The sequence below is a fragment of the Heterodontus francisci genome, chromosome 26 (assembly GCF_036365525.1).
Source record: "Heterodontus francisci isolate sHetFra1 chromosome 26, sHetFra1.hap1, whole genome shotgun sequence".
NCBI classification, from domain to species: Eukaryota; Metazoa; Chordata; class Chondrichthyes; order Heterodontiformes; family Heterodontidae; genus Heterodontus; species Heterodontus francisci.
The window spans coordinates 60,562,134-60,577,966 of NC_090396.1; the positions used below are offsets into that span (position 1 = coordinate 60,562,134).

The following is a 15,833-nucleotide window of genomic DNA, read 5'->3' on the forward strand; positions in this document are numbered from 1 at the left end:
GTGCTGTACGGTTCTTTGTTCTTTGTTCTTGAAGTTGCATTTGTATAATGCCTTTCACAGCCTCAGGACATCTCAAAGCACTTTACGGACAATGAAGTCCAGTGCCTGAAGTCTATAGAACCACACACCATGGGGAAGCTTGCCATGCCAATGAACCACGGTGCTTTATCATTCTGCTTAGCTCTGTTTACAGGGAAGGAGATGTAGGTATTTCTCCAGATGTACAGAGCTTCACTACCTTCCCTGACACATTAATGTACTGCAAACTGTGAGGTGTCACTGATGTCACCTGGTTGTACCCAGAAAGGAGCCTGTGACAGTAAAATACAGGGCTACAGTAAACTTGAAGCCACAAGCAGTTCTGTTCCATGCTCTGGTTTGAAGCAACAGTTGTAGCTGCAGCAGGCGACATACCCTGATGACAGCCTCCTTACTGAAGCATAGATTCCTGAGATATTGCCTTTGTGCAAAGTTAATGTAGAAGTGCTCCCTGAATAGTAATAGTGAATATAGCTTCCTGATATGCATTCCTCTCTTCTCTTCTGGCATCTGTTTTCCTTGCTGCTCCTCTTTGTGCTCCAGCACTGGATACAGTTCTACCAGGCCACCCTTGGCTGCAGCCAAACTATCTGCGATAAAACCAAAAAAGCGCAACACTTTGCACTTGGCGGCTGCTCATGAATCAGACCAGGCGAAGTGTGTGGACCTTCCATGGTGTTTTCCAAAAAGGCAAGGCGTGATATCAGAAGATAACAGATAGGTGATTGGTTAGTGAGTTTTAACGTTTTTTTTCCTCTAAACTAGGGCAGTGGTTTTAACTACGACTGTGAAACTATTCAATTTACAGCTTAGCTTGATTAATAAACTTTGAATCAGGGGTGAGTATAACAGTAAATGAATTAATAAGTATATTAGCATAGAGCAGGTATGGAAGCATTAAATAAAATTAATAATTTATGCAAGGTACTAACCAGATTATAAAACATGGATTAGAGATTTTTTTCTTAGATCATGGATGGACAGCTGAGACCTGTTGCTTGCAATTCTTGTGCCATGTGCAACTTCAGGACACTTCATGTAGATGGTGGACCATGTGTGTAGGAAGCGTCTTAAGTTACTTGAGCTCATCTCAGAATTTCCTGGCTTCAGGGACAGCTAAAGTCACTGCGGAGCATCATGGAGGATAAGAGTTTCCTGGATTGGACTTTCCAGGAGGTGGTCACCTCAGAGGCATTGAGAGTTCGGGATAGTTGATGGACTGCCATCTAGAAGAGTGGGAAGAAGCACGAGGTGCAGGAGTCTTTGGGCTGTGTGCCACTCTGAAGCCAATACTCAGCTGTGGTGACTGCTGGGAGTGACGTCACCTTGAAGGAGTGCAGCCCAGACCATGGCACCAATGAACAAGGGACCAGTAAAGAGTAGAAATGCAGTCATCGGAGATTCCAGAGTTAGGGGGACAGACACGCATTTCTGTAACTATTATCATGAGTCCTGCATGGTGTGTTGCCTCCCTGGTGCCAGCGTAAAGGATATCATGGAGAGGGTGCAGAATATTCTGCAAGGGGAAAGGGAGTGAGCCAGAAGTGTGGTACACGTCTGTATGAATGATATAGAGATAGCACATATTAAGGTCAGAATTTCAGGATCCAGGGAGGAAGTTAAAAAGCAGGCCCTGGAAGGAAGTAATCTCTGGATTACTCCCAGTGCCATGTGCTAGCAATAGTAGAAATAGGAAGATAGGATGGCTCAATGGGTGGCTTGAAGCATGGTGCAGGAGGGAGGACTTCAGATTCTTGGGACATTGGGATCAGTTCTGGGGCAGGATGCAACTATTCAAAAGGAATGGGTTGAACTTCAACAGGACTGGGACCAATGTCCTTACAGGAAGGTTCACTAGCATGGTTGAGGAGGGTTTAAACTAAATTGGCAGGGTGATGGGAACCATCATATAGAAGTAGAAAAGAGGAATAAGGTGCATAAACAAGTGAGTGTGGTTGATCGTACTAGAAAAGGAAGTCATACCATATTAGATAGGAGGAGACTAAGAGCTACAAAGAATACAAAGACAGGTTTACAATACATGTATGTAAATGCACCAAGTGTGGTGAATAAGGTTGCTGAGCTCCAAGCACAAATAGCTATGTGGGAATATAATGTAGGAGCAATATGGAAACGTGGCTTGAAAATGGTGAGGACTGAGCGCTTCATATTCAAGGATACAAAGTGTTCAGAAAAGATAGGGAAAGGAAAAAGGTGGGTGGAGTGGCAGTACTGATCGGGAAGACACTGGATGAAAGAGGATCTGGCCATGGTAAAATGGAACCAAAGATTGACAGGAAAAACTGTAACAGAACAATGAGTGATCTTTAAGGAGGAGATGTTTCAGGTACTGGCTAAGTACATTCCAACAAGGCCAAAAGGTAAGAGAACCAAAACCAGGTCTTCTTGGATGAAGAGGGAGATAAAGAATATGATAAAACATAAAAGGAGAGTGTATGATGCATGCCAGGTGAATTCTTCAAGTGAGAACCAGGCCAAAAGCAATATGTTGAGAAAGGAAGTGAAGAGGAAAATAAGACTGGCAGAGAGAGAATATGAGAATGGAATGGCAGTTAACATAAAGGATAACCTTAAGATCTTCCACCAGCATATAAATAGCAAGTGGGTAGTGTTATGACGATGCTTCTATTTTTTGTTAAGTTTTTTTTTGAGGACTCTTATTTAAATTGTGAAGATCGATTCATGGCTGAAGATTTTATAAATACTGAATGGTGTTTTTTCACTGGGGTTATTGAAAGGACACTGAGATGGTGTTTGAAAAAAACCTTTGCTGGAAATCATGTGCTTTAAGATCAATAAACAACAGAAATATTGGTGACACGGGGAAGATGTTTACAGAGAAGCCACATGTCAAGGTTTATGGAGGTCAGGAGGTTGACTTTCTGTTTTGTGGTTTTGCTTCTGAGATATTGTTTTAGCTCAGTTGGGGTGTGAACTGTTTTTCAGACAATTGATGTTTTGCCTGCCAAGGAAAAAGAAACCCCAACTCATTTTGCCTGCACCTCTCTAAGAGACCCTGAGAAGGCCAGTGTGTCAGTCTCCTCTTTCCTCGTGTCTTTGGAAAAACCCCGCAATTCAAGTGTTTGTTGGCTGAAACCCCCAATGCCACATGTCTCCTGGAAAGCCTACCAGATGATTTCTTGACATCTCCAGAACGAATTGCTTCTGAAAAGATCCCAGTGACCTGTCTCCGTATAGCCAGAAGCCAGAACAAAAGGGATAACTGACTTTCTTCCATATCTTCTCTTTTTTCTTCAAGAATTAGGAAGTATTTGGCCGAAGTATTGTGTTTCTTTGTCTTTTGTTTGTAACAGACCTCTGCAGAATTTCTGTATTTTTTTCAGTGTCTGTGTGAGTGAGTATGTAAAGAATTTAAAAAGGGAACTTTCATATTGCAATCTGTGTCTTAATGCTTTGCTTCATTACTGGATAAGTCTTTTTGATAATAAATTGATAATTTTGTTGTTTATTTTATTCTGGGATAAAGAGTAAATGATTGACTGAATCGGTAACTGGGTAAACATTTTTTAAAATATATGCTGTGACCTGCGGAGAAGTGGACTAGAAAAGACAATGCACTCCTCCCACCTCGGTAGTAACAGTAGTAAGAGGTGGGGTGGGGCCTATTAGGGACAAAGATGGTGATATATACTCAGATGTGCAGGGCAAGGCTATAATACTTAATGAGTACTTTATGTAAGTGTTTACTAAAGAAGAGGATGCTGATAAAATATTGGTAGAAGCGGAGGAGGTAGAGGCAATGAATGGGGTGAAAATTGATAGGCAGGATGTACTGGAAAGGCTGGCTATGCTCAGAGTGGATGTCGCCTGGTCCGGATGGCTTGCATCCCAGGGTACGAAAGGAAGTAGGAGTGGAGATAGCAGAAGGGCATGCCATAATCTTCCAATCTTCCCTAGATACGGTGGGGGTGCTGGAGGTTTGGAGAGTGGCAGATGTGACACCCTTATTCAAGAAAGGGTGCAACTACAGGACAGTCAGTTTAACATTAGTGGTGGGTAAGGTTTTAGAAACAATAATCAAGGGAAAAAATATCAACAGGCACTTGCAGAGGTTTGAGTTAATTACGGAGAGCCAGCACAATTTGTAAAAGGCAGATCGTGCTTGACCAATATAATTGAATTTTTTGATGAAGTAACAAAGAAGGAAGATGAAGCAACAGCAATGGGCATTGCCTACATGGATTTTAAGAAAGTGTTTGGCAAATACCACATAAAAAGCTGGTTAACAAAATTGAGGCTCATAGAATAGGAGGGTCAGTGTCAGCTTGGATAAAAAATTGGTTTAAGGATGGAAAACAGCGAGTCATGGTAAAGGGTTGTTTTTCAGACTGGAGGATGGTAGTCAGTGGTGTTCCACAAGGTTCAGTGTGAGGAACACTGCTTTATTTTGCTTCATTAAAAATGACTTGGATATTGGAATACAGAGTAAAATTTCAAAGTTTTCTGATGTTACCAAACTTGGAACTGTTATCATTCAATTGCATAGGACATAGCAGAATGGGCAGAGAAGTGGCAGATGGAATTTAATACAATGGCAACTACAGGGTCCTGTAATTGCACCCTTTCTTGAATAAGGGTGTCACGTTTGCCACTCTCCAAACCTCCAGCACCTCCACCGTATCTAGGGAAGATTAGAAGATTATGGCATGCCCTTCTGCTATCTCCACTCCTACTTCCTTTAGTAACCTGGGATGCAAGCCATCCAGACCAGGCAACTTATCCACTCTGAGCATAGCCAGCCTTTCCAGTACATCTTGCCTATCAATTTTCACCCCATTCATTGCCTCTACCTTCTCCGCTTCGACCAAAGTGTGAAGTAATGCATTTTAGCAGAAAGGATAGGGAGAGAAAATAAAGACTTAATGGCACAATTCTGAAGAGTGTACAGGGGCAGAGGGACCTGGGGGTTAATGTATATCGATCTTTGACGGTGGCAGCACATATTGAGAGAGTAGTTAGCAAAGCAGATGAGATCTTAAGCTTCATAAATAAAGGCATTGAATATAAAATCAGGCAGGTTATACTGGAACCTATATAAGGCTCTAATTAGACCACAACTAAAGGATTGCATCCAGTTCTAGTCACCACACTTTAGGAAGCTATGAGGGTCCTTGAAAGGGTGCAGAAGAGATTCACCAGAATGGTTCCAGGGATGAGGGATTTTAGCTACAAGGTTAGGTTGGAGAAGCTAGGCTTGTTCTTCTAGAAGCAAAGAAGATTCTGGGGAGATTTGATAGAGGTATACAAAATTATGACAGGTTTAGATAAAGAAGACAAAGAAAAGCTGTTCCCATTAGCTGGTGGTACAAGGACTGGGGGACACAGATTGAATGTTTTGGGCAAGAGATGCAGGAGGGATGTAAGAATAACTTTTTGCACAGCAAGTGTTAATGACCTGGAACGTACTGCCCATGAGGCTGGTGGAAGCGGAGATGAAGAATGATTTCAAAAGGAAATTGGATGGACACTTGAGGGAAATACAGTTGCAGGTCTACGGGAAATGGGATTGTTTGGATTTATCTATAGAGAGCCGGTATGAACTTGATGGGCCGAAGGGCCTTCTTCTGTGCCATATGACTCTATAACTAGTAAAATCCTATTCTTTCTAGACAACTGAGAACTTTCCAGCATCATAAAACACACCAAAAAATGTTCAGCAGGTAACCAGCATTTAAAATGAGAAAATGATCTTGTAAGCACCACAAGATCTCTTTAAATATCACTGGTGAGGGGGCCTTCCTACCGATTATCTCTGTATCATGCTGTGCGAGTTCAGCATGTGGTGTGTGATGCACTGGGGCATTTGAAAATTGAAAATAGATCCTGCAAGAAGCAAAGGATCTTAATTTAAATTAAATATTCTATCCTTTAAATACTTGTAACGTATGCTGTTGACACCAGAGCAACTACCTTATCCAATATGGAAAGGTTTGCACTTCTCACTGGAAATGTTTGTGTGCCTCCTGCCCATCATATTGGGACCATGGTATGCCAGTTATTGGCTGAGAAGCGGGCACGGCATAGTTGTATTTCTAAGCCTATATCTGCCAACATTGACAGAAGACTGAAACTAGAAATACACATGATAAGTCAAACTCAAAAAAGTTTACTTAATATTCTTTGTGTAATGCATCATTAAATAAATCATTGTCTTCTTTTGTTCTTTAGTGTGGTAGCTAGTTGGATTGAAAGCCGTGAAGTACAATCAGAAAAAGCAAATCTTCTGATACTGTTTGATAAATACCTCCCTATCTGCCTTGAAAAGTTGCGTACAGGAATGAAAAAGATTACTCCAATTCCAGAGATCACCATGGTGCAGATGGTTCTCCATCTGATGGAATGCCTTCTGACCCCAGTCAATGCACCCGCTGATTCTCCCAAGGAACTCTATGAACTGTACTTTGTGTTTGCTTGCGTTTGGGGTTTTGGAGGTACTATGTTCCAAGATCAGGTAAGACCTGGGCATGTTTTATGTTGTGTCTATGTGTGATTTATTTTCAATATTTGTACATTCAATATGAATCAGATTAGTTCTGCATGCATTCTATTTTTGTTAAACTGTTGAAGCCATTACACTCAGACCTTATCATTACAAATTTATGGAGACTAGCTAAATATTTCTGTTCAAGGATTTATCTTAAAAGGAATGAGCACCAAGCCCACACTCTGAAGCAAACTTTGTATTTTCAGGAAAACTATAATCTTGACTTGGTTTGGATTTTGGATGGCCTGTTCTTTTAAGGAATGTTCCATTAGAGGAATGATTTGCTAGCTATGCTCCTTTTAACAAATAGCCAATCTGATTCATTTGCAGCTCAACAAACAGTAGTGCAGTGGTTAGTGCCGCAGCCTCACAGCTCCAGCAACCTGGGTTCAGTTCTGGGTGTTGCCTGTGTGGAGTTTGCAAGTTCTCCCTATGGCCTTGTGGGTTTACTCTGGTTTCCTCCCACATGCCAAAGACTTGTGGGTTGATGGGTAAATTGGCCATTGAACAAAAAATTGCCCTGAGTGTAGGTAGGGGATAGGAGAATTGAGAGAAGGTGCGGATATGAGAGGGAAAATAGGATTGGTATAAATGGGTGGTTGATGGTTGGCACAGACTTAGTGGGCTGAAGGGCCTGTTTTGGTGCTGTACCTCTCTATGACTCTAAAAGTTTCTCTTCAGGTTAGGTTTTGGAACTCGATGGTGAGTAAGCTTGTCATAGGTAATGTAGAAATCAAAGGAAGGATTTCCCTTTTTGTGCTAGGTATAGTGAAATCTAAAAAAAAAAGGACATGAATTTAATTTCCATAGCAGCGCTGAAGGTGCCATTTTGCTGGGGTACCCTGCGCCACCAGCTGCTTCCCATACAGCCTGTGTGATACAGCCTTTTGAGAAGGGCAGCCGCATTTCAACATGTGCTGGAAGCCTCAGAAGGAGTACTACTCTGACATCACACAATCCTAGGGCTGATGCAACATTAGAATTTCTAATTTTGAACACATGCGTCCAGACAATATATTCGCATGTCACTCTACAAAGAGCAAGTGGTGAGCTGCATGATTGACTCTGTACTAGCATTATTCTAAGGGCCAGAAATACACTTGCAGTTAAGATAATTTTGAAGAATTTCTGCTATTGCAAAATGTCTCGAAGTACGCTGGAAGGAGGTGTTGTGGTTAGTTCCTGGATTTGTGGGAGAGATTTGCTGCATCCTCAGAAGGATGGCAAAAGAGTGGGTGACTTGTCCACACAAAGGCTGCAACAGATACAGGGGCAGCAGTGGTAGTGCCTCTGGGTCTGCAGCATGACATGGAGATAGAGTAGAGGCTGCTGAGAGGGCAAGCTCTGTGTGATATCCTTTGCCAAGTTAAAGTTAGACTCCTTCATGCTCCTTGACAGTGACAGGAAGCTGTCTGGCATGAGAGCCAATGCACAGCATCTTGGTGTGCATGTCCATCAGCGCTCTCCTGCATACCAGCCCATTGAAATCCTCATCCGATTCCTCTGCAGCAGAACTTATCTGTGACCTCATCCTCCGGTGAGCTGGCAAAAGAACCATCCTTTATCCCTGGGATATTCCTATGCCAAAGTGCTCCCCTGAATTATGTTAGATGGAGAATAGATAGGTCTGACTGCAACCTACTCCTGCCCTGTGACTCACCATGTGCTGATCCCAACTTTATAGTAGCCTCAAAGGTACATGCAGTGCCAGGATATGAATTGATGGCCTACGTGTGTCAAAGCAAGTGATGGGGCCTCTTCATCAATGTTGTTTCTCTATATATACCTCCATGGGCTACTGTGGCTGGGAGGTAGCAGTTCTTGTTGTCTGAGAGCAGGAAATCTGAAAGGGGAATGCTGGAGTGAGGGTAAGTGGGGGGGATGAAAAGCAAGCAGTCCATGGTCACACCATCTGCAGTTTGCTCATCATGCTGAATAACAGAATTAAGGTGAGCTGGGAGTTGAGAAGGGGAATAAAGCAGGAACATACCTACATCCTCAATGTTCTTAATGACACTGGATGCCATGGATGATATTGCAGCCAGCCCCATGATACTGAGAGCCATCTCCTGTGTAGGGCTCAGGAAACTTAGACTGTCTCTCTTCCTGCCCACCTCCACCATTAATGCAAACAGTGCCATATCTGTCAGCCTGGAACCCTCTCTTTGCCCTGGTGTTCCATTTTCCTTGTTTTAAATTACAGCATCCTTTCAGGAGGACAGACTGCCGTAATGAACGAGAGTGCTGCCTGCACCACATGCTCTCAACACAATGCTGTCAGCTCCCTGCTGAATGCAGAGGGAGCAGGCAGAACAAGGAGGCAACCAGCAGCATAGAACCTGCTTAGCCCTGCTACAATCATGGTAATTAGGTAGGAGCACCAAATTTATGTGCTGCCCACCCCCAATGAAACTGCGCATGGGCAGGTCACGAATTGTGACCCCATGTCTGAAAAACACAGCAAATCAATTTTTAGACCAAAGAGTTTGATCTTCCTCTAGATATATTATTTTGTATGACTTTTACAGGTGGCTCAGTCTCAAAAAATCAGTTAATTTGAGCATTCCAAAGATTCATCCTTTGGCTAGCCTTTGTCATGCTACCCAGAAATGTGGCCAAATTGCATCTGGGACATTCCTATGCCAAAGTGCTCCCCTGGATTATGTTAGATGGAGAATTGAACATGAGCAGGGAGGACTTGCAAAATGGTAATCCTCTCTTGATGCATTGGTTGAGTCATAATCCACTTAAGCTCACTCAACCAGCAAATCACGCACAACCTCTAGCAAAATCAGTCACAAATTGAGCAACATTCTATATTGGCTTTCATGACAATGGAGATGGTTTCAGGGGACTTTAAACTTTGCATAACATTTTTTTATTTGTTCATGGGATGTGAGCATTGCTGGGAAGGCCACCATGTATTGCCATTCTTCGTGTATGATTATTTTCATATCATCCTATTCTTCAGATTTAAATGCTGAGATGTTACCATTCAACATCAACACCAGAGAAGTAAATTTTAATTCCTAACTGTTACCAAGGTGATCGCATCTCCTTTACCATTTAGGCTCTTAGAATGTATTTGATTCAGATTGATTTGAACCTCTGTGCATCCCAAGAAATAGCAGAATTTCTTTCTAACTTCTTGTGGTTTGGAGGGGTACTTCACTGGTTTTATATCTTTACTGTTTATTATTTCATTGTTTTGTTTTAGTTTATACTGGTCACATTTTTGTGATTTTGTATTTGCTGCTAAACGTGCTGGCATAACAGCTGAAAGTATTCCTCAAGCTGAAGCTCGAGGGCTAATTCACCCAAGTGGCTCTCAGGCCTCCCAGGTGCACCTGTGTAGCGTTCCTTCCCACTACATTCAGTGGATCTGCTCATTTAACTATTTTGAATATACTCTCTGCATGATTTTTATGAGAGCTGAATGATGGAAAGGGGAATCTGAAGTGCAGCAGCTCATAAGAGAGCTAAGGTCAGGCACAGTTTATTGGGAGGAGACTGACTGCTGACACTGAAAATATTTGGATGGCTCCCTTAGTTGCTCCCTGAACAGATACTGAAATACCTTTTGGACAAGTTGGCAGAAAGGAACTTTAGCATCTTTGGGATGCAGGGGAAGCCTCTTAATACAGCCGACATACAGAAGATGTGGCAGGAGGTGACAGAGTGACTGCAGTCTCTCATTTCTGTTGGTCACAGGAGCAAAAATATAAAATGGCTGAGGAAGAACATCAAGTTAACCTTCAATAAATGATGTACACTAAAAGGAAAGGAATGTCTATGCTATGATTACCCAAAATAATCAGTCTACTAAGGAATATGTATACGAAGCTTCCACAAAGCAGTCAGCCTACGTTGCCAAGTCAGCAAAGCAGGTTGAATGGCATTAGCGACAACCTTGATATTTTAGAATCCCTCACTACTATCTTATTGAAACTGCAGTTCCAACTAATTGACAGCTGAAGATTTAATTTTACGCACTTAAGTACATAGGAACATAGGAGCAGGAGTAGGCCATTCAGCCCAATGAGCCTGCTCTGCCATTCAATACCATCATGGCTGATCATCCACTTCAATGCCTTTTCCCCACATTATCCCCATATCCCTTTATGTCATTGGTATTTAGAAATCTGTCAATCTCTGCTTTAAACATACTCAATGACTGAGCTTTCACAGCCCTCTGGGGTAGAGAATTCCAAAGATTCACAACCCTTTGAGTAAAGAAATTTTTCCTCGTCTCAGTCCTAAGTTGCTTCCCCCTTATTTTGAAATTGTGTCCCCTGGTTCTAGACTCCCCAACCAATAAGAACATAAGAAATAGGAGCAGGAGTGGACCATACAGTCCATCGAGCCTGCTCCACCATTCAATGCTGTTGTGAACAGTGGACTTGGTAACATGATTATGTTTTAAAAACTGTGATTTTTAAAAGTTTCAAATGGAGCCCGAGAAGTCAGGTAACTTCACAGCCACTGTGCTCAAGGACAAGACAGAAATCTTGGTTACCAGGACAACAAAGAGCACAGATCAAAGACTTTTTTTGAAAAACAGAGACAGCAGGGGTAACACCTGAAGAACAATGGGTTTCGCCTTCCCAGACTTCCAGATCATAAACAAGGAGTCACTGATTTTGAAAATGCAAATGTACCAAGAAGCTGTTAACACCTGGGAACAATGAAAGGCCCAGGTGGTTCTGCAGAAACCAGACCTCTGGACTTTGCATATTGGAAAAGGACAATAAGATATTGACTTTTAATTCCAGATAAATTTAACAGATTTTCTGAAGGCAGACAGGCTGTCCAGAAGATCAGTGGTGGCAACCTCAAAGCAGGCTGTTAAAAAGGAAGACAGCCAGCGGTGGCAGCCTTGAGAGAGAGAGAGAGAGGGAACACCTGTTATCAGAAACCAATACAGTGAAAGGCTGCGACGATTTGAACCTGTTTTGAAAATTGAAATTTACGGAGAAGGAAAAGACTAACAGGATCACCAGGAATAGCCTTATTCACGTCCGTCCAGGTCGAAAGTGCTCGGAGAAGTGAACAAAGCGGACTTTCAGAAAGGTCTAGGAGATCCAATGCCTTGCAACTGGGAGGAGTTTGGAACTTTTAATTGCAAAGATGTTGACATCAAAGAGGATAGTGTAACATGTAAGTGTAGTGTAAGGTTTCAAGTGTTTTAATAAGTAAATAAAATACCTTTCTTTATAATTTAGTGCTATTTAGTTAATGGGGATTTCTTTTAGTTTAATTGTTATAAAAGTCTTAAAACTTGAAATCTTGTCATGTAATTCTTTAAATTGGTCTGGGGGTTCGTATCTCATATTTTAACATTAATGGTCTCATTGAGGTCATAACAAATATGATCATGGCTAATCTTTAGCTTCTACTCCACCCACTACCCATACCTCTTAATTCCCTGACAGACCAAAAATCTGGCTATCGCAGTCTTAAATGATGGATCATTCACAACCCTCTGGGGTAGAGCATTCCAAATATTCACAAATCTTTGAGCAAAGAAATTTCTCCTCAGCTCAGTCCTAAATGACAGCCCTTTATCCTGAGACTGTGCCCCATGTTCTAGATTCCCCAGCCAAGGGAACCACGTCTCAGTGTCTATCTTGTCATATCGGGACCCTCTCAGAATCTTGTATGTTTCAATTAGATCACCTCTCATTCTTCTAAACTCCAGAGAGTATAGACCCAATTTACTCAGCCTCTCATCCTAGGACAACCCTTTCATACCAATCTAGTGAAGCTTAAGTGTACATGTTTTCCCAACTGCTTACAATGGCTCCTCAAACTTACTTGCATGTTCTCTACTCTTACTTTCCTTCAGGGTGAAATGCAGGTTGGACATAGGGCTGTACATAGTCTTATATTCTAAAGCCAAATTCCTGGCCCCAAAATTCCACACCATTTTCTGCATGTTTTCAGTGTTAACCTGGGGCATCCTTTTTCTTGAAGCAGCAATCATTTCCAGCATTTTCTGTCACAGAATTTAATCCCTCAAGTTTCCAAACACGCTTTGGTTATTTTTGTAATCTGCCTATGAAGTCCCCAGCTGGCTCTTAATATATGGTATTCAGGCCTGTGGTGCTGCAGCCCTGTATTTTTTGGTGTTATGCTTGCAATGCACTGGACATAAATTAAAATGCTACCAACTGAAATAGGCAGAGTAAATAATTTTGGAGCCTGAAGAAGGTGAACAATTTGTGTAGTCCAGCATAGTAATTGAGGGGACCATCAGGATCTTCAAGGGGTGCTTTTATTGTCTTGAAAGGTCAGGAGTTGCTTTTCAATGTGCTCCAACTTGTCTGTCCTGTATAATTGTAGATTGCTATGTCCTGCACAAATTTTTATTCATTATAAGGTGTTTTATCTGATCGTCAAAATTAATATAATTCTTGAAATGTTAAATTTAGTGTGCAAAATCTTTTTAAACTTACAATACATTCAATAGTACTTAAACTTACATTTAAAACTCTATCTATTGTTTGGGGACTCAATCACATTGTAGTTCTGAGCTCAGTATTCAAGCTGATCAAACTCTATGAATCCAAATACGCATTACAGACTACACATTTTATATTTTCCTGATCTACAGGTTAATTATCAAAATGCCTATATTTGGTTATATATACAGTTCTGATGGCTCATTTGGTTTATTTCTTTCATGTCAGCCATGGCACAGTTGGTAGCACTCTTGTTTGTAAGTCAGACGGTTGTAGGTTCAAATTCCATTTCATTACTTGAGCACAAAAGTCAAGGCTGACACTCCAGTGCAGTATTGAGAGAGGGCTGCAGTGTAGGAGGTGCCATTATTCAGTTGCGATATTAAATTGAGACCCTGTCTGCCTCTCAGGTAGGCATCACAATCTGAAAAACAGCAGGGAAGTTATCCCTGGTATCTCAGCCAATATTTATCCCTCAATAAACATCACACAAACAGATTATCTGGTCATTAACACATTGCTGTTTGTGGAAGCTTACTGTGTGGAAATTGGCTTCCATGTTGCCTACATTATAACAGTGACTACACTTCAAAAGTAGCTCAATGATTGTAAAGTGCTTTGGGATGTCCTTTGGTTATGACAGGTGCTATATAAATATAAATATTTTCTTTAACAGACAATTTTACTACACATTACAATTGATTGACAGCAGTCAAAATGTAAATGTCATGCTTTTGTCTTTCTCAGAAATACAAGTCCTCACAAGGACAATCTAATTGGACCTATGCCATATCAATTTCTTCAGTTAATAAACCATTTTCTGTGCCAACGAGGTCTTTATCCATTGGGCTAATATCAGTATTAGTCTTTTATCTCATCTTACCGATTGCTCTTTTGTTACATATAATTGCTATTGCACAAAATCAAACTACTAATTATAAAATTATCTTTGATTCTGTACCATTGACCAACAGCTTAATTCCGCATTCTACAGAAGCCCTAATTGAAAAGATACTATTTACCCAGATCTTTTCCTTTCACATGACTAACCTTTGTCCATATCATTGATTGCAGCTATCTGAAACTTAGGAACCAGTATGCAATAGAAAACTAACTTCTCATTAAGTAGGTAGTTGCTTTATGTTAAAAGCTGCCGCTACTGTATGGTCAGTCTCAGTTGAAAAGTTCAGTGGTGTTATGGCCAGATGAGGAAGGGGTCTAGGGCTCCCCTCACCGCCTTTTCCTGGTTTGGCCGTAACAGAGTTTAACTTTTAAAACGCAGCGTTTTTAGCTTCCCCTCAGTGAGTCCATGCTCACTGCTCTCTAATTGTAATTGTAAAGGAATCAGCCAGACAGATTTTCTTAGGTCTTAACAAGAAACGTTTAAGTTTATCAACCTTAAAACTCTAACTCAGTTAAAACTACTAAAAATACGCGACACGACCACACTAGCATGCATACACGATAAACACTCACACAAATAGATGCAGAGGAGGAGAAAGAATTAAAGGGGGGAAAGTTTGAAGTAGTAGATGGAATTCAGTTACTGGTTTTGGGTTGGATGTAAAGTCTTTGATTGAAGTTAAGTCTTACAGTTCTCGTTGGGGCCCAGTGTACACTTTCAAACTTGTTTAGCTGTTACCAGAAGGCTGCAGGGGTCTTCTGTCTTGAGGCTTGAGTTACTTCCATGGATCCCTGGAACTTTGAGTGAGAGTGAGAGAGAGACAAAGAGAGGGAGACCTTCCTCCTTGGTTCTCAACTTGCAATCTGTCTCAAAACATTTCTGTGAGCACAATTCAATTAATCCCCAGGTTGGCCAGCAGGTTAGTCATGTGACTAGCTCCTTGTTTGAAACAGCCTCGCCTGCGAAGTTTTTATATTCCTCCAAGCTTACCAGACACTCTCGGTGGGGTGGGGTGGGGTGGGGTGGGGGGGAGGGGGGGTGGTGTGGTGGTGGTGGTTTGGCAGAATGCTGGCTCTTACACCTCTTACACATTCAATGACTCTCAATGTCTCTTGATCATCGCTATTGACAAAACCCATCTCGCTAATTGAATCCGGGAGTACTTCCATTGTCTCTCTGGACAACACTCTCTCGGAATGCAAATGTACAGCCATGTTTTCAGCCACTCAGTCCTGTGGTCTTTTTAAACCAGTTATGTGCAATGTCCAGTAACAGTTCAAAGTAGTGTTCCATATGACGAAATTAATATGTTTCCATTTGGCAGGTGTGGTTTCCATCACAGTGGTCACTATTTTAGAATACCTAAACTACAATTGCTACAATATGGAGAAAAATCAAGTGTGATATTATATTAGACCATTTCAAATCAGTCTGATTAGCCTTTTGAATGCATGTGTAGCACAAATAATTCCATGGAATTTGGGGATCTCTATTTTTGTAGGAAACAGCTGCTCATACATTCCATCAGGAGACAAAGAGTAGGGACAGACCACCTTACCATTTCAACCAACAAAAGGAGTAGGCCATTGAAGGAGTAGGTTAAGGAGAGCTTGGTAAGGCTTTACTCAACTTATTCCTCTTGTTAGCATTTTACACCCCATGACGAACACTGGCTTTCAAACCTCAAAAAACTGTTTAGCACTTGCTACTCTGTGCACGAGTGAGCCTTTCACTTAGTGATAGCATTCTTATCACTGAGTCAGAAGGTGAAGGGTTCAACCCCCACTCCAGCCCTGGTGAATGGAGACCAGGGCCCAGCAATTTGGGAGTTTGGGGGTCAGAGAGCTGCAGCAGCCCTCAGATAAGTGGGTTTGGAGGTTGGGCCAGGTTGGGGATGGGGGTA

At 41.6% G+C, this 15,833-nt stretch overlaps 1 protein-coding gene across 1 annotated transcript in view; it reads left to right on the forward strand.

Moving 5' to 3' along the window:
- The window catches only part of LOC137384384 (dynein axonemal heavy chain 17-like), a 1,056,876-nt gene that overhangs the window by 610,662 nt on the left and 430,381 nt on the right, over positions 1-15,833 (forward strand). The window contains exon 45 of the mRNA XM_068058353.1: positions 6,250-6,532. Within this exon, the coding sequence (XP_067914454.1) occupies positions 6,250-6,532 (283 nt within the window). The remainder of the gene's footprint in view (positions 1-6,249; positions 6,533-15,833) is intronic.